Genomic DNA, 20,904 nt, shown 5'->3' on the forward strand with positions numbered 1-20,904 from the left:
ATTTTTATCTTTTAATTGGATTACTTTTTTTGTAGTGAAGAACACATCTTTCACAGCCATGCTCATCAGCCCCCACACACCTCATGAAGGGCAACACCCTCTTTGCAGCACGGTTTTAGGGGACTCCAGTTTAGGACTGCTTCTTGTAACTAGTATATTCACAAAATATTTCCACGAAACTTAATTGTCCAAATACCTGAAACCTTTAATTTCAGAAAGAGCAGTTTTTAAAATATTCTGTAATTTTCGCTCAAACTATTAGGTGCACTTTTTATTTTAGTGGTGTAAGAGCAGTGTTTGTTTGAGGCTTTCTTGGTAAAAGGTGTTGAACAACATGTGAAATGAGCAAAAACCACGAAGTCTTCTACTTTTTATGCTTTTCCTGTTTTTTTTTTTTTTTTAAGTTTATTTATGTATTTTGAGAGAGAACATGCACAAGCAGGGCAGGGGCAGAGAGAAAGAGGGAGGGAGAGAGAGAATCCCAAGCAGACTCCACACTAGCAGCTTGGAGCCCACAAACTGGGAGATCATGAGTTGAGCCCAAAACCAAGAGTCAAATGCTTAACCAACTGAGCCACCCAGGTGCCCCTGTGCTTTTTCTATTTTGTCTGTCCAGTTAACAATTATTAGTGAGTCTGTCTTGTAGCAGCTCGTTTCCCTTTTCATTCTAATTGGTTACTGTCAGACCTGAAAGCCAGGTATGTGTGGGACTATCCTGGTCAGAAGGACCAAGGACCTTCCTGTCATCCCGTCGTGGGGGCTTTCCTAGGAGGTTGTTGTCAGGAAGTTCTGTAGCCGACCAGCAAGGAGAGAAATCCTTTGATTTTAACGTCAGTCTGGGAGTTAGTTCAAATAGGAGCTCATTTGTTCCTTCTTTATACCTTTCACCATGGGCTTTAAAAATGAGTCTCTAGAGCTCTCTTCCTGTAACGTTGTGTGATTTGAAAGTATGTGTGTATGTATATGTGTGTGTGTGTGTGTGTGTATGTATATATATATATATATATATATATATATACGCTTGTGGTAGCCTTGTGATGGGGAACACAATAATTGTAGTAAATAAGCAGCACTTCAGGGTCCATCTAAAATGGGGGTGAATAACCTGTGGTAAAGGCCGTGTTCCTACATACACAGTCTGCCTTGCACTAGCTTTGCAATAATGATGTAAGGGATTTAAGGGTAATAATGATGACAATACAGAGGATATTCCTTGGCTCAGTCTCATGACCGAGGGTCCCAGGGATTAAAGTTTGATTTCGGTGTGTTATCTGCAGCAGATTACTAGTTATAATCATCATCATAGCTCCATTCGTTGAGCCCTCACTCTGTCAGGTACTCATTATTCAGATGAATGCTGTGCAACAAGCAGGACCATGGCCATGAAGTCTGCGTTCGGGGGTCGCGGAGGGGGCTGGGGGGAGTAGCAAATAGCGGCTGTACCTGGAACAAATGAGAGTAGTCCAGATAGCTAGGGGTGAGATTAAGTCTCCTGATTAGTCCCTCTTTAAAAATAAACAAACATGTGTGGATCTTACAGCAGGTGTTTTGTTTTTTCTTGTTCAACAAAGCTAGAAATTGTTGAGGGGTTCACATCTATGAAAACCATATAGGTAGTAGTTTATGTTCTTCTGATTCCAGGCAGAGAGAACCTGTTTGCATTTTAAGTAGGCGGCATCAGAACATGTATCATCTTGAATGGCCTTATTATTGTTTTCTGTTAGAAGATGTGGATTATATTCTTCAAAATTATGACAAATTAAATGTAGCCATAACATTTAGGCTGGATTTTGAGGTCCTGAACAGGGCCCCCCATCTGACATATTTTTAGTGAATTACAGCTTTTAAAAACTGATTAGCAGACTTGTCTCATTTGAATCTTATTTTTATTTGTAGTTTCAGTGCTGCTAAACTACTACTGGTATAATCTTAGACTAATTTAAAAGTATTTTCTGACCTGAAACTCCTGTCAAAGATCATTATAGGAACTAGAAAATGTTGGGAGGTAAAATGAACACATGACCTCATCTCTCTTATTTTGCACTAGACTATAACTTGCATTCAAAGAGACTGGAAAAAGAAAAACAACATTCCTTTCCATTAAGCTGTAATAAATGTGTTGTTTAGTATGGTTTTGCTATTAATAATCCATTTTAGCTGGAAGAATGGAGGATTTTGTTTGAAGTATTTGAAACTAAGTGCTGCCGGGATAAAGATTTTACTAGAAATACAGAGTACATATCAGTCCCTACCCTTTGTTAATTGATCCTGCTTATTGAGCTAGGGAAATTAAAATGTATGTCTACTGAAGGGAAATCCGTGGGCACAAACTGTTCCTTTCCGGTTTGCAGATATATTTCATAGGTTGTTTATCTTATTTAAATATGCAATAATACAGGAGGCAACAGAATGCAACTGCTGTTCCTTTAATATGAGAGCTATGCACGTTACAATAGGTGTCACTGTTTTGCTTGGTCCAATCATGATTGGTGACTTCAGCTATTGGCTCGGAGCACTGGCTGTCTGACTCCATCTGCAGGGCTGTAATACCTACTCTCCTCCGATCCATTCACCACACAACTTCAGCCGGCTGAACAGACTCGCGCGGCTCCAGCACATCTTGCTAACCTAATTCAGAGAACAAGCAGTGCGGCTCTCTGCCTGTCATCTTCGCTCAGTGTAGCATTTGCAGGTGATCTAGGAAACTGGGTTGTTTTTATGAGCAAATAAGAGAAATAGGAATCATGATGGAGATGTATTTAGCAGACCCAGTACTGGATAAAACTTAAAGGCAGTTTCTATTCAACATAGTGAAAAGGTCACCTTGTCCGGCTGAGAAAAGAAGCAAAACATCAGCTTGTTGGTTTCTGTTAACATCTTGGCTCGTGCTAGCCTCCTTTCCTTGATGTTTACACCAATTTGGGATCTCTAGCCGTAAAGAGAGACACACTGTACTCATGGTAGATGACAAGGAAAAGAACATGAAATGTCTCACCTTCTTCTTGATGCTTCCAGAGACGGTAAAGAATAGGTCCAAGAAAAGCTCGAAGAAAACAAATAGCAGCAGCAGCAGCGGCAACAGCAGCGGCGGCAGCAACAGCAAGTTGCCCCCAGTTTGTTATGAAATAATTACCTTGAAGACTAAAAAGAAGAAGAAGATGGCTGCTGATATATTCCCTCGTAAAAAACCAGCCAGCTCCAGCAGCACCACTGTCCAGCAGTACCACCAGCAGAACCTCAGTAACAACAACCTTATTCCGGCCCCAAACTGGCAGGGTCTTTATCCTACCATTCGAGAGAGGTAAGTGCCGGGCCAGCACATTTACTTGCAAAGTTTTCCTGTGTTGAAGTTTCTGCTTTTGCATAACCTGTAATGGATTTTAACATAAATCTGTGTTTCCTCTTTTCCCAGAAGCTTTACTGGTAATGGAAAACTGCCTTGTATCTTTTCCAAAACAGTACAGCTGTTTTCCTCTTAGATAAAAATGTTTTTGCAAGCTGTAACATTTAAGTGACAGGATTGTGTCTGTGGACCACAGAAGGTTTGAAGATAGAAACCTTTTATTTGTCCTTAGCCTGATGAAAAGTTTGTGTAACTTTTTTTTGTTGTTGTTACTTCCCATGTGTTTGCAATGATCACAGAGTTGTTTAGTTGGAATCTTTATTTGTAGTTTTACCCCGAAGTTACTAAACTGTTGCTTTAGCTTGTGACTCTTTTGTGGGCTTTGTATGTTGGGGAGGGGTTTTAAAAATGCCGGCTGCTGTGAATTAATGAATTGCCTCTGTTTATAGAAATGCAGTGATGTTCAATAATGATTTGATGGCAGATGTACATTTTGTGGTTGGGCCACCAGGTGGGACTCAGCGGTTGCCAGGACACAAAGTAAGCAACAGCTGCATTACTGGTTTAGTCCTGAGGTTTACAAAGAGGGACCCTTTCCATGAGCCTGAAATGAAACTTGGTTGGGGTGGGCAGCTTGCCGATGGCAGGCAGTGCGTGTTTCACCCATCACAGAGAAGGCACAGCCTCTCCAAAGGGTCTTGGCCACGCTTAATTTTTTTTCTTTGTTTCTCTCTACCCTGCTTTACGTCCCACACAAAAACATGCCCTCTTAACTCTCCAGTCATGGAAAGTTGTTGGGACAGGTTAGGAAAGTCATGTTTATTACTCTTCCCTTAGAAATTGGTTAGATACGTTTTTATTTTATTTATGCATTTATTTATTTATTTTGTAATGAGGGAACTTGTCCATTAATCTCTTAAAGCCTTGAGGTAATTAGCAGCGTAAAGACTGGCTTGCGTGAACATCTATCATGCTTTCACGGCAAGATACACTGTACCTTGGCTTTGAAAAAAGAGCAGGTGTAGGTGCTCTATGTCCACTGAACCTGATTGCCTAGACTTGTTTTTCTGGATTGATTTACTGAAAATGCTTGTAGTTTAGTGCATGAAATGATTTCCCTTTCTCCACAGTATGTTTTAGCTGTTGGGAGCTCTGTGTTCCATGCAATGTTCTACGGAGAACTTGCTGAGGACAAAGATGAAATCCGTATACCAGATGTCGAGCCTGCTGCTTTTCTCGCTATGCTGAAGTAAGCACCGTTCGTTTGTTTAGAGTTTGTTTATGCCATGTCTGTACTCCGCTGGTTTCACAGTTAAATGTAAGTTCTGTGTAACAGAAAGGGAGAATGATGAAGAAAGAGGGAGCTGCTTACCTTGTAAATGTTTTTGGAGAAAACTGCTGTGCATCTTTCGGTGGAAAGCATGTGGAATGGTGCAGGCATTTATAATAACACTTTGGCGTGAGATTTTTGGGAGCAAGTGGCATGTACAGTGATTTCATTTTTAATGACTTAAAGAAAAATAACTTCCTAGAGTAGGCATTGTCTAATAGAGCATATTATCTCTGACAGCATCATGTATGAAGAAGTCTTTAGAGACATATATTATATTTTTGTTTCACAGTTCCAGAAATTGTATACCTCATTTAAGTACCACCAGTTAGGAGATTTTTGAGTTTTCCAGGAGTTACTGTTTTCTGTCAACAAATGTAAAACTTACTGTGTTGAAATAATCTGATCTTTATATATACATGCATATATATACTCTTACATAAAATCACATACCATTTCTCAAGGATAAGAGGCATTTGCATTTGGTAGCAGAGGAGACATTTTTGAGACAGATGAATAGTTTTCTATAGTTTTATATGTATTTAATGGGTAATATAAAAATGTAAAGCTGTAAGGTACATACTTCTTTAAAAAATAGTTTTTTTATGTCTCATGGTGCTTTTCAGGATCCAGTACATGTTGATCAGCTAAATAGAATCCGCTTCTTTGATGTGTATTGGCGCTAGACAGTGTGATTAAAATCTGATGATAATTTTAAATAATACTTAATGATTTGTGTTAAATCCTTATTCTAGCACACCAAGTGTATCAGGAATTCAAGGATATCTGCTGCTGTAGGGATTTTGGTTCACTGGAATAAATAGGTTTGTTGAAAAAAATTATTCTGTGTGTCAACAAGTTGGACAATAATCCCACAAATAGTTAAAATGTTGCAATATATTTATTGTCTGCTTCTACTGAAAAATAAGTGCTATAGTTCTAGCACTTGAAGTATTCAATTCTCTATTTATGTTGTAGTTTTGAAATCTAATTTCTTCTAACTGAAACTTTGACAGTGGGAAATAGGGAAATTAAAGATAAGTGAGCACATGAAGTACCTACCAAAAGGTGAAACTAATTCACCACTTTTTAACAACCAACAGTTAGTGACGAGGGATGTGTACAGAAACCAGTTTTACCTGGAAAGGGTTTTGTTCTGTTTTGTTTTGTTTTGTTTTGTTTCCCCCATAAAGTCAGCTTTGTATATTTGACATTGTCTCTGGCGGAGGAGAACGGCAACACGAGTTCAGCATTTTGACTGCACTGCAGTCCAGTAGTGTTGTGTTGTTGATTCAGCCACATGTATACATAATTAGGAAACATGAATAAGAAATTACAAAGTTACATTTTACCTAAGTCATTTGCTAAGCATCTTTTCTTACAGATGTATTACCTAGAATATATCTCAATACAGCTTTTTAAAATTATACATGCAGTCCAACAAAAGCGGTAAGAATAAGAAATGTAGTAGGGTGCTGTTTGCCCTTGGGCCACTGTTGATCAGTACTGCACTGTCTCCAGAGTAGTGGAGGCCAGGTCTTCCAGACAAGTGCACTGTGTGGCTGAGTAGCCAGTATTCCTAGAAAGGGAATTGTCAAGAAAAAGGGAACACTGCTTACTGCTCAGTGTTCAGGGTAAGAACTACAAAGTGCTGACTGTGTTCCAGATTCCTCCCCAAGGTCCTGGTTCTCAGGTCAGGGCATCACTAAGCTGCCGGTATTTTGTGAAATCAGTCTTGCCAGTGGTGGTACATGGCTTAGCCTGTCGGAAGAAAAAGAGCTTCCTGGGAGCAAAACTGGAGGTTTCATTTGTGGTTGTGGGCATTTTACTTATTGTCATTATTGTGGGGTTTTTTTACTTTGTTCACAGAAGCCATTGCTAATCTTTTGTTAAAAGTGTTTCATGAAGTTAAAATATAGTAACAAAAGGAAAACTTCACAGCAAGTAGCTAAACACCTTAGCTAGAAAAATTTTAAAATTTAAGTGTTATCAGTTTGTATTTTTCACCCATACGTACTTCTCACTGACTCTTGTACTCAACCATAGCAATCTAAGAGAAGCAGATGATTTTTTTTTACCTTTACATACCATTTAGAGAGACTGCCACCATCCCCCCCAAATCACCAAGAAGTGTTTTATCTCCTGACATAAGGATACTTCACAGAATCCTAAAAATAGTGCATATTTAGGCCTTCTTGCTTTCGTCTTTTAATTAAATATATCTGGAAACAATATATTCTTTAATTCTGAAGGTAGAAGAAATGCGTAGGGGAGAGAGAGAGGAAAGAATTTAGGGTTTAAAAAAAGAAGAGCCAGATACAAAGTGTATGTTGGATTCTATGTAAAGGCAACTGGAAGATATTGTTGAAATCCATGTTTGATAATCTTTTGAGGTTAGAACTACTTGCAAAATATCTTGTTTAATTTCAGGTCTTATTTTGTGTTTAGGAAAAATTCAAGTCATACTTTGTTAATAGCATTAAGATGCAGTCATTGCCAACATTATAGTATTGAAGGCATTTGTTTCTATATGAATGCAGAAAATTATAAAATAAAACTATATATATAGCATCTAGAACATAGGGAGATTATTCTTTGATTAAATATAATATGATGTATATAACAGAAACTTTGCTGTTTTTCGCTAATATTAACTCTGACATGCAGTTCTTTTTCAAACAGTTCTAATATCTTCTATTTTTTTTTTTTTGAAGACATTGAATGCAGGTTATAAAATAGAGGCTAGAATGGTAACACAAAGTTAATGTCTTTAATTATACAAAGTTACTGCTGAGTTGAAATATTAATAATTTATTAACATATTTCAGAGGTTTCTTTAATCCCTAATCATTTTTGTAATAACTATCACATAAGACAATTTTCTTGGAACTAACTTGAAAGTAGTTGCATCTTTTCTTGCTGGACACGCTCATTTTGTGAAAATTCCATTTATATGCTGTGCGCTGTCTTTCAGATATATCTATTGTGATGAAATTGACTTGGCTGCTGACACAGTGCTGGCCACTCTTTATGCTGCCAAAAAGTACATTGTCCCTCACCTCGCCAGAGCCTGCGTTAATTTCCTGGAGACCAGCCTGAGCGCCAAGAACGCCTGTGTGCTCCTCTCCCAGAGCTGCCTGTTTGAGGAGCCAGACCTGACCCAGCGTTGCTGGGAGGTGATCGATGCCCAGGCTGAGTTAGCTCTCAAGTCTGAGGGATTCTGCGATATTGACTTCCAAACTCTAGAAAGTATCCTCCGCAGGGAAACTCTGAATGCCAAAGAAATTGTGGTTTTTGAGGCAGCTCTCAACTGGGCTGAAGTGGAATGCCAGCGACAAGATCTAGCTTTGAGCATTGAAAATAAACGCAAGGTCCTCGGAAAGGCGCTTTACTTGATCCGCATACCCACGATGGCCCTGGATGATTTTGCAAATGGTGCTGCACAGTCTGGAGTTTTAACTCTCAATGAGACCAATGACATCTTCCTCTGGTACACTGCAGCCAAAAAGCCTGAGTTGCAGTTTGTGAGTAAAGCCCGCAAGGGCCTCGTGCCCCAGCGCTGTCACCGCTTCCAGTCATGTGCCTATCGGAGCAACCAGTGGCGTTACCGGGGCCGCTGCGACAGCATCCAGTTTGCAGTTGACAAGAGAGTGTTCATCGCCGGCTTTGGGCTGTACGGCTCCAGCTGTGGCTCTGCAGAGTACAGTGCCAAGATTGAACTCAAGCGGCAGGGCGTTGTTCTGGGGCAGAACTTGAGCAAGTACTTCTCAGATGGCTCCAGCAATACCTTCCCCGTGTGGTTTGAGTACCCAGTGCAGATTGAGCCAGACACCTTCTACACGGCCAGCGTGATACTGGATGGCAATGAACTCAGCTACTTCGGACAAGAAGGCATGACGGAAGTTCAGTGTGGCAAGGTGACTGTCCAGTTCCAGTGCTCCTCAGATAGCACCAATGGCACTGGGGTGCAGGGAGGGCAGATCCCTGAACTTATATTCTATGCTTGAAAACACCTCCTGAAGCAGTGTGAGCTCTGAGGTGCACATCTGGTTCCTACTTGCTTGATGCTTAGCTCATCTGCAGATACATGATCCACGCAGGTAGTTCATAATGAATGAAGCTGTAGGCAGTTTCTAATTTCTTTCAACCTTTTAATTATGTACAGGCAAAAATGCAGCATTCAGCTTTTAACTATATGCTTAAAAGAGCCAAGTTCTTATTAAGCCTTTGTGGTTTTTAGAGTTGCATCTATACACCTGGGGAGAATTTGTGCTCTTTTCCAGCTGCCCACTGACCTCCCAGCTTTGTCCCACTTAAAGCGTTTGGATCACCTTGAATTTCCTCTAGGGCTTTATTTTGACAAATAGAAATAAATAGTCCAGAACAACAATGATAAGAGTTATTTTTAAGAGAACTCCCTCTCCCCCCCCCACCCCCCGCAAAAATTATAGGTAAATCTCAGTGTACAATTTCTGAAAGAAGTTTTGCTTCATAATAAGTAACATTTAGAAAGTAGACAGTCATGTTTAGCTCTTATTTCATTTTAAATATTTTACTCTGGGCATTATTTTTTCTCAAATCCTAAATTCATAAGATTGTTAAATGTTAAACACTGCAAAGGAAATTGGATGTTTGCTTGGGCCATGACTTCTACAAGCAGTTTTTTATTCTTTTAGTTTAGGAGATAAACTATTACTTCTTTTAGAACTAACTAAATTACAAATTTTTATTGTCAGTAGGGAAGAAATCACAGGCCTATTAATTTAAACTAAAACAGCTTATAAAGTAAACCTAAAAAAGTCCCATTCTACAAATAGTTTATTTGATGGCATGGTAGACTGCACCATTTGAAAAAAGCCAGTCTTCTCCCCACTTTGCTTCTGATCGTCACCATATGCTTGTTTTTATAAATCACACTGTATAGAATCTTATTCCCCTTTTCCCATGAAAAGAGGACCAAAAGTTCTTCAAACGTATGGAGTAACAATTAGTTTTGTAGCACTACGTGTTAATGTAATAAGATACTTTTATTTGTTGATTTTCTTTTTTTTAATCTGAAATACATTTTATCTGATCTACTTTGACCACATACATACTATCTTCTTAGTTAGTTATAATTATGTCCTGTTCCTAGACTGCTAGAATTTGGCCTTTGGCCATCTTAAAGTGCCAATATATGCCTGCAGGGTTTTAAAAAAAAGGTTTGGAGTGATATACTTGATTGTACCTAATATTCATTGTATCAGCATCCCATCCAGCCCTCTTATTTGTACGTGGCTAATGTAAACAAAGGAGGGGAAAGCTCATCCACAAATTCTCCTTCAGTGACGGCTTGTGATGGTTTAGTGCCTGTGACCCTGGGAGTGTCCAGTGTGTTCACTTCCAGCTAAAGTATCCATGTGTTTCTGAGCAGCTTTTCTGCTCAGTGTGATCCTGAGATGGCTTCCCCCACCACCCAGAGTGTGGTCCCTGGCCGCCTCCTTCTCCTGCTCTGTGAGCCCCATGCTGGCTTGTCTGGAGCCAGGGGTTAGTCCTGGGGTGGGTGGGCGTGTGCGCGTTGTGGGCGTCGGTGCGCGTCCGTGTGCATGCAGGTATGTCTGCCGACTCAGGAATTGTCTCCTCCCTGCCTGGCCAGTAAGAGGTGAGACACAAATGGTCCCCCTGCTGGCCTGAGGAAGGCCCCAGTGAGTGACTACCCTGATCTTATTCACTGTGCTTCTGGGCCACTTTTTCCCCTGTAGACGTGGGCTTGTTGCTTTTGGCCGGCTTCCCTGACGGAGGAGAACACTGGATTATGGGAAATGTTTTAATCATGTTTGCCATTACCTATGCCTGTTAGCATAGATGATCAGAAGCTGTTACTGGTGATTATAGATGAGTATTCCCAGGACAACTTTCCAAAATTATCTAACAATTATTTCTTATTAGGGAGATGACACACAGTAGTTTTGGCAAAGTATCTATGAAACAAAGGTATGTTTTCAATTTAAGAAATACTTCTATAAAGGACTTTGCTTTTAAATTATGGTTAAACATTTCAGTAACTCATAGCTACCATGCAAATTGGTAGACTATGTACCTGTTTAGAAGGCACTCATTTTTAAGCCAGAGGAGAAAAAACTTGATTTAGCACTAATTTCATCATCTCAGATTGTTGAGGTGGGTGTGATAACCTCAGAGTGAAGATTGCTCATTTGGTAACGCTCACTGTCAGTGCTCCTGTTAGCAAGATGCCCTCCACGTGGCTAGGGAACAGCTGGTAGAGAGCAGAGGGAGATCCTGTACACTGGGGGTGTCAGCGCTTCATTTTATGTTAATTACTATTACTTAAAAAGAAAAGACACATCCACCACCTGATTGGCTGGTGTCAAGAGCTGTGGGTTAAATTTGAAAATTGTATTTAGACTGAGAAATTTTGTATTTTAAATCCTGTTCTCCCTTTTGCATTTTCAACAACATGGAATGAAAGCTAATGTGCTTGCTTTATTTTCTTTGGTAATCTCGAATTTTGTAGCTTTTACTGTTCTGACAAGGCAGGCAACTCTAGTGTATAAACACAACTTTATTAAACAGAATACTCTGTAGATGCTTTTCCCAATGTATCTGGCAGTCTTTGTTGTTGTTCATACTGGGGATAAAGGGGAACTAGGCTAGCAGTTCTAATGTAACATTCTTTAAGCATATCTTAATATAGTATTTAAGTAAATGGTCTAATTTCTACATAATTATTGCACTGAACTGTCTTTTTTGTTTTTTAAGGTGTTTAAATAAGCTCAGCTAATTCAAGACACTAGGCACTTGTGCATCAGAGTGCTTGAATTTAGTAGCTTACAGCATTATTTATGAAGGAAAAATATATAAATATGAAGTACCTCATGTTGAATGTTATTGTACTGTATTTTTAATGTAACAGTGCAGATCTTGTTAGACACATGAATGTGTATAATCATGTTAAATGCAAATAAAAATAAAATTGGTTCATAGATTTGTTTTCCTTAGCATTTTTGTAGGTCCCTTGAAACAGTAAAAAATCCATTCTGGCACTTTTGGTGCCACTACATTTTACAGAGCTGGTTTTGCTGGGTCATTTGTTTGCTAAGAATTCAGATATCTTTGATCCCTAAAGAAGTAAGAATTTGAGGCAAAAGCGTAGGAGAACAATGGATATGTTAATCAATCTCATTGTTCAAAGCCTGACTGTTAAGTTAATGAGAGGAAGTGAATGGATGCATTTATATTCCCTATATGGAATTTGTGGTTTGCTGGCATTCTGATGCTATAGTTGCTCAAATGTCTGTGGTTCTGGCCATACTAAGGGGGTGTTGATACTGAATCACATCTAGCTTTAGATGTAACCAGTGCTGCTTGTTCTTGCTGTGTTATAATAGCTTAAGTCTCTGAATGAAAAAAATAAATGTCATGTGAGAATTTTGAATATAATTTTTACATGCTCAACTAGTTTTCAATTATATTTGTCCATATCAAGTAATATATATATACACACACACACATTCACACATAATTATATACACGTGTACTATATTTTTTCTCTGCAGCCTTCTTTTGCTCTTCTACTATAGTTGATTGTGAAATCCTATATATTTGCTTAATCACTTCATCTACTCAGGGTTCAATTTCTAAAGCGTACCTCTTAAAAAATTTTTGGAATTATTCCAGAGAATAAAGAAACTGGAAATATTTGTTCTAATCAGATTTAATTACAGATACAACCTAAATTGCAAAGGTCTCTAATCCGGGAAAGTCATCTGTTTTCTCTGTCACTATTTAAACGTAGTCCATATGGTTGTTTTCAATATCCCAGAACAATGGAAATGAGCTCCTTTGCTGGCACCCAGGATCAACATGTCACTGAAATTACACATTCTTCTCAGTGGACTCTATGGCTTGCCTACAAAAGGGAAGAAATAGGAAGGGAGAAAGCACTCTTGAGGACCTAAATCATGCAATGTAGAGGCTGAAACAAGCAAATGGCCCTGAAAATGTGTGGTTACCCTAAGTCTTTGTTAGAGGAGCACTTTGGGTGTCCTTGAGATGCCTCAATGGAAGTTGAGTACACTTTTGATTTCTAATTAATACATTTCAGCCTTTTAATTCTGAGCCATTTACATTTATTGACCAGGTATTCTCTTTGTTCAGCATTTCCTCTTATTCTTCATTCATCTTCACTTTTAAAAATATAACAAAACTGAAACTGGGGAGATATTTCAAAAGAAATTCCGCATGTATTTCTATAAGCAATATAGACACTGGTGAGAAGACCTTCTCAAGATATGGTCAGGTTGGTGAGATGGAAATATTTGTGAGGAAGGGATGAAGACAGTGGTTGACTCTGCCAAATACCAAGCAGCATAAGACACTAGCCAGCAGCATAGATCAGTTGCTGAAGAACCTTTGGGTACATTTCTAACTTGGGCATCTCTCTCTTTTGCCTCTCTTGAGCCTTTTTTGAGGGAGAGTGGTGGGAGAGGTGTAATTCCCATCTATGCCAACCCTAACTGTCCTTATGACCCTTGTTTTCTATTTGCCTGTTTACTTAAATGTCCAATCGACAGCAGTTTCACTAGCAGATGCTGTTGTTTTATACTCTGTCTATAAAGTTCTTAACCTCAAGATAAATAGTTAAACAAAACATCTGCTCTTTACTTTGTCAAAGCTGTGCTTTAAACAGTTCTGTATACAGGGCACAATTATAGTTACCCGTTCGACTACCAGAACTTCAATGTCCGTTTACTCCCACTGATTTTCCTTTAAGCTGGCTTCAGTCGTAACCAGTCAGAGGCTATGAAGGAGGGGGAGGGGCTGTATTAGACTTCAAGAATGGTGTCCTTTTCCACTTTGTGGAGCAATAGTACAGAAAATTATTTCAAAATTTAAGGTACTTTTTTGTGTTTATGATGTTGGCAAGCAGTTCATATTTAATAGACTATCTCTTACATCGGTTTGTTTTAGAGGAGTGATATTATACCCGAAAAACGTTTAAAAATAAGTCCTACTAGTGGCCTTCCTAATTTTAACATTAAGTGCTGCAGTAAAGCTTTCTGAGCACAGATAGCATAAGGACTGTTGTGAGAAACCAGAAGAGTCTATGAGATATTTTGATATGTAGCAGTCTTCACTGTAGCTGTACAATTTGCATTTTCCTTCCTAAACTATATTCAAAAAATAGTCTAAAGAAAGATGACTATTTAAGGAAAGCTGCAAATAATCTTTTAAAGCTTGAAGCAGAGGGGACCACCTTCTGCTGTACAGTAGAATACGTAAAAATGTACTTTTGAGAGAGATTCTATACATTTTTGTGCTTGTCTTAACCAGCTCTAAAGTTTATTTCAGTGTCCTGTATAATAGTGCCAAAACAAACAGTACACCTGAGCCTTAACCAATGTGAAATTAAAGACAAATTCCAACTCTAAGAACATTTGGCGGCATCAAGGGACTATTCAGTGTTTCTTAGATGAAAGACATAAGGTTTAATTAGTGAAAGGATTAGCCCAATGTTCATTCACTCATTGGTCATTTATTGATCCTTTGCTTCATCCCGGTCAGTAGAGAGACCCATTAAGACATGGTGTGTGCTCTCAAAAGGTCCAGGGCAGTGCTGCTCCGCCCTTAGCATGCACAAGAATTATCATGAATTGCCAGGCTCTGTCCCCAGAAGTTCTGATTTGCTAGGTCTTAAGTGGGGCCTGAGAAATTGCACATCCAACAGGCTTCCATATGCTGCTGCTGCTGCTGCTGCTGCTGCTGCTGCTGCTGCTGCTATCTGCAGTTCACACTTGGAGAGGCCTGTGCAGGGCAGGAGAGAAATGCCTTGGCTACGACAGGAGCACTGCAAAGGGCATCCACATCAGTGGAAGAAGAGGTGATGCTTGAGCTGGGTTTTGAAGGATGCATTAGAATTATCTAGTGAAGCTTGGTGTGATGCAAGTTGGAGGGAGCAGGGAAGGGCGAAGGGAATTCTAGAAAAACAGCAGAGCAGATAGAAGGGCAAACAGCTCCACGTGGCTTAAGAAAAGGGGCATGTGGGAGAACGAAGCCACCTAACTGTGTGCCCCGTATGGAGCCAGCTAATGAACTGGACCTGAACACACGCTTCCATCTGCTAGGCTAAATAACCTGGCTTTTATCACAGAATGAAGCAGTGACATTAAAGAGATTTGAAATAGACCAGAACACAATTTTGTGTTTTCGAAACATCTTTCTGAGCTCTGGGAAGTACAGGCTAGCTCAGAATGAAAACAGAAGTACTTAGGGCTAGGCTGTGAGTAATGCAAATGAGTACCGAAGGGGGCCAGGGATTGGAGAGAATGACAAAGATTCTGGAAAGTGGAAGGGTGATCCCCAGCGTGTGGTGGTTGTGACATCCACTTAAAAGAGGGCTTGGTGAAGATGTCTTGCCTTACATTTATCCTAAAGGAGAAGAAGTGTTTTGTTTTTTTGTTTTGACTCTACCATCCTGTGTAGATAATTGATTTATAGATACCCTCTCTTGATTCTAAGATTCTTTTAGAAAGAAGGGAAAAGGAGGGCGCCTGGGTGGCTCAGTCAGTTAAATATCTGACTTCAGCTCAGGTCATGATCTCACAGCTTGTGAGTTTGAGCCCCGTGTTGGGCTCTGCGCTGACAGCTCAGAGCCTGGAGCCTGCTTCGGATTCTGTGTCTCCTTCTCTCTCTGCCCCTCCCCTGCTCACACTGTCTCTCTCTCTCTCTCTCAAAAATAAAATAAACATTTAAAAAAAAAAAAAAAAGGAAGGGAAAAAAGTCAACAGACTGTACTGGTTAATAACACGCTGGAGCAAGACTACCACGGCTCTAAGCTGCATGTGACTCCAAGCCAGTCACTTAACCTCTCTGAACCTCAGTTTGCTCAAGAAAGATGGCAATAATAATAGTGCCTTCTTTAGGTAATTATTATGATGATTAAGTAAATTAAAGTTTCTAAAGCACTTATAACAGTACCTGGCAAACAGGAAGTGTTATATGTTGATTAAGTAAAACAAAGTCTAAAAGGCCACAAATTAAACCTATGCATTTTCCTCATATATGCCCTTATGAGAACCAGTTTACTTTCATTTTACACACACATAAGTTGTCAGTGCAGACAATTAAAAAAAGCATCATTTTGGGGGTACCCGGCTGGCTCAGTCAGTTAAGCGTCTGACTCCGTTTTGGCTCAGGTCATGCATGGTCTTGCAGTTTCATGGGTTCGAGCCCTGCTTCAGGTTCTGCGCTGACCGTGTAGAGCCTGCTTGGTATTCTCTGTCTCCCTCTCTCTCTGCTCCTCCCCCACTTGCACTGTCTCTGTCTCTTTCAAAATAAATTTTAAAAAAATCATTTTGTTGTTCTTTCAAGTGAATAGCTAAGGAGTATATAGAGCTACAAAGAGCTATATTGTTGAGGAATTTCTTACTTTAACCAAATTTCTAATAAGTATTTCAACTTTGTCATGTTAATGAGAGACATGATGTAGATGGATTCTAGCACACCAGTTAGAATTTCTCAAAACTGCTGTGTAAAAGCTGACTGGGAGTACACAACAGGTGTGTGAGAGACCCTTTGAAAACATTTTCCAAGAGGAGTCTGTTTGCTGGTAAAAAAAAAAAAAAAAAATCCCCTGTATTTGTTCTGCTAGAGTCAAAATATGCTCTTTATTCTTGGCTTACAATCTTAGACAATTTTGGATATCACCCCTTCTCCAAATATTTGGGGATTAAAATCATTTTTAGCATTGAAATTATTTGTTGCATGTTGAAAGGAGGTTTGACCTGATGAGTGATGTGAATGTCACAAGGAGTCACTGAATGGCTAATTGTCTTTCTTCAGGTAAACACAGGTGTGCCAGGAGAATTTGAGTTTGCCTGCCTCCCCCCACAGTCTTGCTGGCACTTTACCTCCTTTCTACTGCCCTCCCTGTGAATGTCTCCCGTTTTGTGGGCTCACCTCCTAAGCCAGTGCCGGGGCCTCATTTGACAAGGGCCCTGACATCAGCTAATTTTTGGTCCCTGGTTTAGGGCTGGATTCTCTGTTTTGCAAAATACGCTTTTAGGAGCCTCACTCTCCAGAGATTCTCATTCAGGGACCAGTCACTTTTATGTGAAGCTCAGAGCAGGTGTGTGGGGATCCTGATGCGCATGAAAATTTGGGAACCACTGGTATAGACAAGCCTCTTGGAACCTTTTCTTACACCCACATGGACATTTAGCTTCAGCACCCTGCTCTTTGCTGGGGACCCTGGCACCACAGACTCTCAGAAATCAGTCTCATGCATATGCCCTGAACTCAATGAATCTTGGAACTGGCCCCAAGCAAGGCCACAGTCAGCATTAGTGGATAAAGTAAACCAGGGGAATCGGAAGGCCTATTCTCTGACTCCCTGACTGCTTGACACTGACCTCTGCTTGTTATTCTTGCTCTCATCAGTCTCCCTATACCCCCCCAGCCCTCCATCTGCACCTCAAAAGCTCAAAGATCCAGTTTTTTCAGCAATGTCCTGGTCCCATCTCTAGTCCACTTGACCATGTCCCCTGCTTAAGTTCTAATCACCTTTATTAAGTGGTCTTGGTGCCCACCCATGTTTGGAACCCCACTTCTGAGTCCTGTCTCTGTAACCATTCCACTTCCTTCAGACATGTGCCAGCCTGTTCATTCAGCGTGCAGCATCTCCTCTTCCAGGCTGATATTCCTGGCCACTGGTCCTGACAGAGCCCTGTGCCCAGCCTCTTCTGTAGCCCTCACTCTCTGTTCTCTTCTTCTCATCTTCCACCAGACCCCCACAATGGCATACTTAAAATAGATTTTTGGCAGCTTTGTGTTGCACAAGTATCACATAACAAATACAAAACCTCAGGAGTGCACGGCAATACATTTATGCTCTGGTGCCTAAGAACGGCTGTGGGTTGTCTTGGCAGCGACACATACTTGATTGGGTTCATTCACATTTGGGTACTGGCTGTCTTCGCTGGGGCAACTTTGCTCCGATTGTCTCTTATCCTCCAGCAAGCTGGTCTGGGTGGTTTCAGGCCAGTGGCCAAGGCACAAGAGAATTACCTACAACAGGAAGGAACGTGCCTGGCCTCTGGGGGCTTGGGCTCAGAATTTGTGCACCATCACTTCTGCGTTGTGTTGGCCAGAAGATGTCACAAGACCACCCAGAAGCAAGGGGTGGTGAATGAGACTCTACCTCTTTACTGAGAAGAGCTGCAGAGTCATGTAGCAAGGGCTGTGGATAAAAAGATGAGTATCGTATTGGGCCATTTATGCAAGGGGTGGTGAATGAGACTCTACCTCTTTACTGAGAAGAGCTGCAGAGTCATGTAGCAAGGGCTGTGGATAAAAAGATGAGTATCGTATTGGGCCATTTATGCCATCAGTGTTGGAGGTACCTAACATGCAGACCCTGTGCTCCTTTCTAACCAGGACCTCAGAGTCAGTGCCACTTGAAGTTACCCACAGAGAATCCACAATCCCCAAAGGCATTAAGTGAACATGAGGATTTCATAGGGGAGAGGAGGAGGAATCTTTCTCATACTCATAGCATATACTTCCCAAATATCCATTTGGCAAGGGTCCTCACCACGTAGTTGGTTCTGCTAACGCGTTGCTTCTTGGCCTCAATTCCCCAGGCAAAACTGTCTTCTCATCAGACCACATCTCATCCCCTAGCTCCAGCTCCTCAAACTGGAGCCTTCACCTGGAGTATTAAACACCTTGTTAGATGTAATATTGTCACTGAAATCACTTCCACTCTTGTATACTTCCCCATTAGCATTGCTGTATGATTCAACTCAGAAAACCAGGCCCTAGTAAAGCAAAAAAAAGGTTGTGGAGGTGGAGAGGAAGGAGCCTTTCCCTTGTGTGTTTCTTCATTATCATTAACAGCAACACCCTTAGGAAACTTTAGATGATTCATGATCTTCTTCCGGGTACAGGTGGATGGAGAGAGACTGGGTAGGCCCTCAGGGTCAGGAAGAAAAGAGGAAGTCGTAGGTTGATACAACAGCTCAGCCATCCCTTGGGGCCAGAAGGAACTGGAGGGAGAGGGTTGGTTGGAGCAGGGAGCAAGGATGGGGTCTCACTCAGGTGAGCAGGAAACCTCACACAGCTTTTCTACCTGGAGCCTCTCTCCCATTTCTCAACTCTTTGGGAATCCCTGACCTGGGACCACACAGTGTTTGATCTGGGGAAGTTCAGCAGAAAGGACTGTTTAGGCCGGTGGGATGGGCATATCACTTGTATTCCTCTAAGGTCTTTTTGCCAAGGGCTTTCTTAATCTTCTCTGCATATTGTGACCATATCACCAAGGCCTCATCAACAGAACATTTACTTATCTAATCTTTCCAGCAGTGCTTTGTCACCTCACGTGAACATTCATAAGCCAGCTGTGTACTCTCTGGTCTTTGGGGGAATATGACAGTGCCCTTGACCCTACTTCCATTCCTTTCTTCTCTGAAGAACCCCTCCCTCACCAGTGCTCTTGGAGGAAAGCCCTGGCCACTTTGTATCTGTTTTTTTTCTACAGGACAGAAAATTTTAACTACTGGAGTGTCCCAGATCTTTCATTCCCTACAGAGACAGTATACTTGGTTACTGCTAGTAACCAAAGTCTTGATTGCTGAAAGAGTTGCTAAATCGGTCCACTCCTTCCTCACATTTCAGATTTACTTGACAAATAGGTTTATCAGAAACCTCATGCCATTCCTTTCGTTTAGGCTTATTTGCCTTAGATAAAGAAAGAATTACAGAAATAGAACAATTGTGATAGACTTTAAATATTTTCACATTCACCCAGTAAGAGTGTCATTACCCCTTGTAAAAATTCCAGACTATAGGCATAATTTGGGTTGGAGGTAACATTCAGTGTGAGTGGGAATCATGTCACATGGTGGCTTCCCAGAGACTGACTCTGTCATTCACCCCAATCACAAAACTGGCTGAATTTGAGCACCTCTTGGGACAAACTTCTTCATGTTAAAGTTTCTCATCCCCTTTTCCTCCCTCCTCAACTGCATTCAGGAAGAATGTACCTTCCAAGGGAGTATAGTCAAGCAGATTGAACTACTGCCATTTCCAGTAAGATTACAGTGCACAGACCAATGTGGTGTGCAAAAACACTCTGTTTGGGGGTGTTTTGTAGATGTCTGTGGTAGGTTTTATTGCCATTCTTTAATGTTTCATTTATTCAGAGTTCAGAAGTCATGTGGGAAATGAACTAAGCCCTTCCTTACAAGGGCAAAGAAACACCTACCTACCTTTTCAGGTAAACAGTTGTTGGATTGATAACACCAAATCCTCCATATATGCAAGTCACCTTGGCCTCCAAGAAAGCTTCAGAAGTGAGCATGAATGGGACTAGAAACAAGATAGTACAGGGTCAGAATGGGGGGTGGGGGTGAGAGAAAGTACACTGGTGCCTCCCCATTTCCTCTGAGATGCAAACAAAGCCTTTGGATGAAGAAGGAAAGGAGTTCTTTGGGTGGAGTGAGTGAGTGATGTCCAGTAGTGACAGGTGGCCAGAGGGAGAGGAGGTGGGGCTCTGTTAGACCCCCCTCGTCTACCACCCACACTCTGTAACGAGTCTTTGTGGGTTTGCTAAGCTTTCTGTGAGAGCCCCATGGGTGACTTTCTCAGGTCTGTTTCTTAGAGGCTTTTTAGCTTCTGGGCCTCCAAATCGAGCCCAGAGTGCAGGCCAGACCCACCAACCATTCAGAGTAGAGGAGTGAGGCCAGAAACTAGGGCTTCCTTTGCATCACGTATTTCCCTCAGGCCATGTAGCAGCTGGAAAGATGTACAAGCTTTGTCCTTCACCAGGAAGAGCCACGTCTGGTTCATGGCAGCTTCAGACATACTTGGAATCCAGAAGATGGTGTTGAAGTTTCCTTACTGCTCTGCTGTGCCCAACCCTCAGGCTGGGTGGAGTCTGCCCTGCATGGGGAGCCAGAGGTCTTCTTGGCATGCATGTGTTCATCCTTCCTTTTCTATCCTTCTTGCCTCAAAGGCACCGTTCCTCTGCTGCTCACGGACTCCACCTATAGCTTTTGAACTTGAACAATCCATCTCATTTCCTGCCTGCTATCCCCACATTCATTCATGAAGATGTCAAAGGTGAGGGAGTTCTTTACTACCAGAACTGTGTTCACCTCTCACAGCTAAAAGGCCACTTAACAGGCGGTGGGGGAATAGGTAGGGACAAAGCAGGTAGAAGAGCCCAGAGGTG

The 20,904-nt window shown here is 41.1% G+C and overlaps 1 protein-coding gene across 2 annotated transcripts in view; it reads left to right on the forward strand.

The window, feature by feature from the left end:
• BTBD3 (BTB domain containing 3) overlaps positions 1 to 11,658 on the forward strand; it is a 35,068-nt gene extending 23,410 nt beyond the window's left edge. The window contains exons 2-5 of one of the 2 annotated variants that reach the window (XM_030310102.1): positions 3,016 to 3,301; positions 3,793 to 3,883; positions 4,474 to 4,592; positions 7,648 to 11,658. In XM_030310102.1, the coding sequence (XP_030165962.1) occupies positions 3,159 to 3,301; positions 3,793 to 3,883; positions 4,474 to 4,592; positions 7,648 to 8,680 (1,386 nt within the window). In that variant the 5' untranslated portion in view covers positions 3,016 to 3,158 and the 3' untranslated portion in view covers positions 8,681 to 11,658. Of the gene's footprint in view, positions 1 to 1,421; positions 3,302 to 3,792; positions 3,884 to 4,473; positions 4,593 to 7,647 lie in introns of those variants that run through there. The other variant, XM_030310101.1, reaches the window with a different exon arrangement.
• Positions 11,659 to 20,904: the final 9,246 nt, after the last annotated feature.

The sequence above is a fragment of the Lynx canadensis genome, chromosome A3 (genome assembly GCF_007474595.2).
Source record: "Lynx canadensis isolate LIC74 chromosome A3, mLynCan4.pri.v2, whole genome shotgun sequence".
Taxonomy (NCBI): Eukaryota; Metazoa; Chordata; class Mammalia; order Carnivora; family Felidae; genus Lynx; species Lynx canadensis.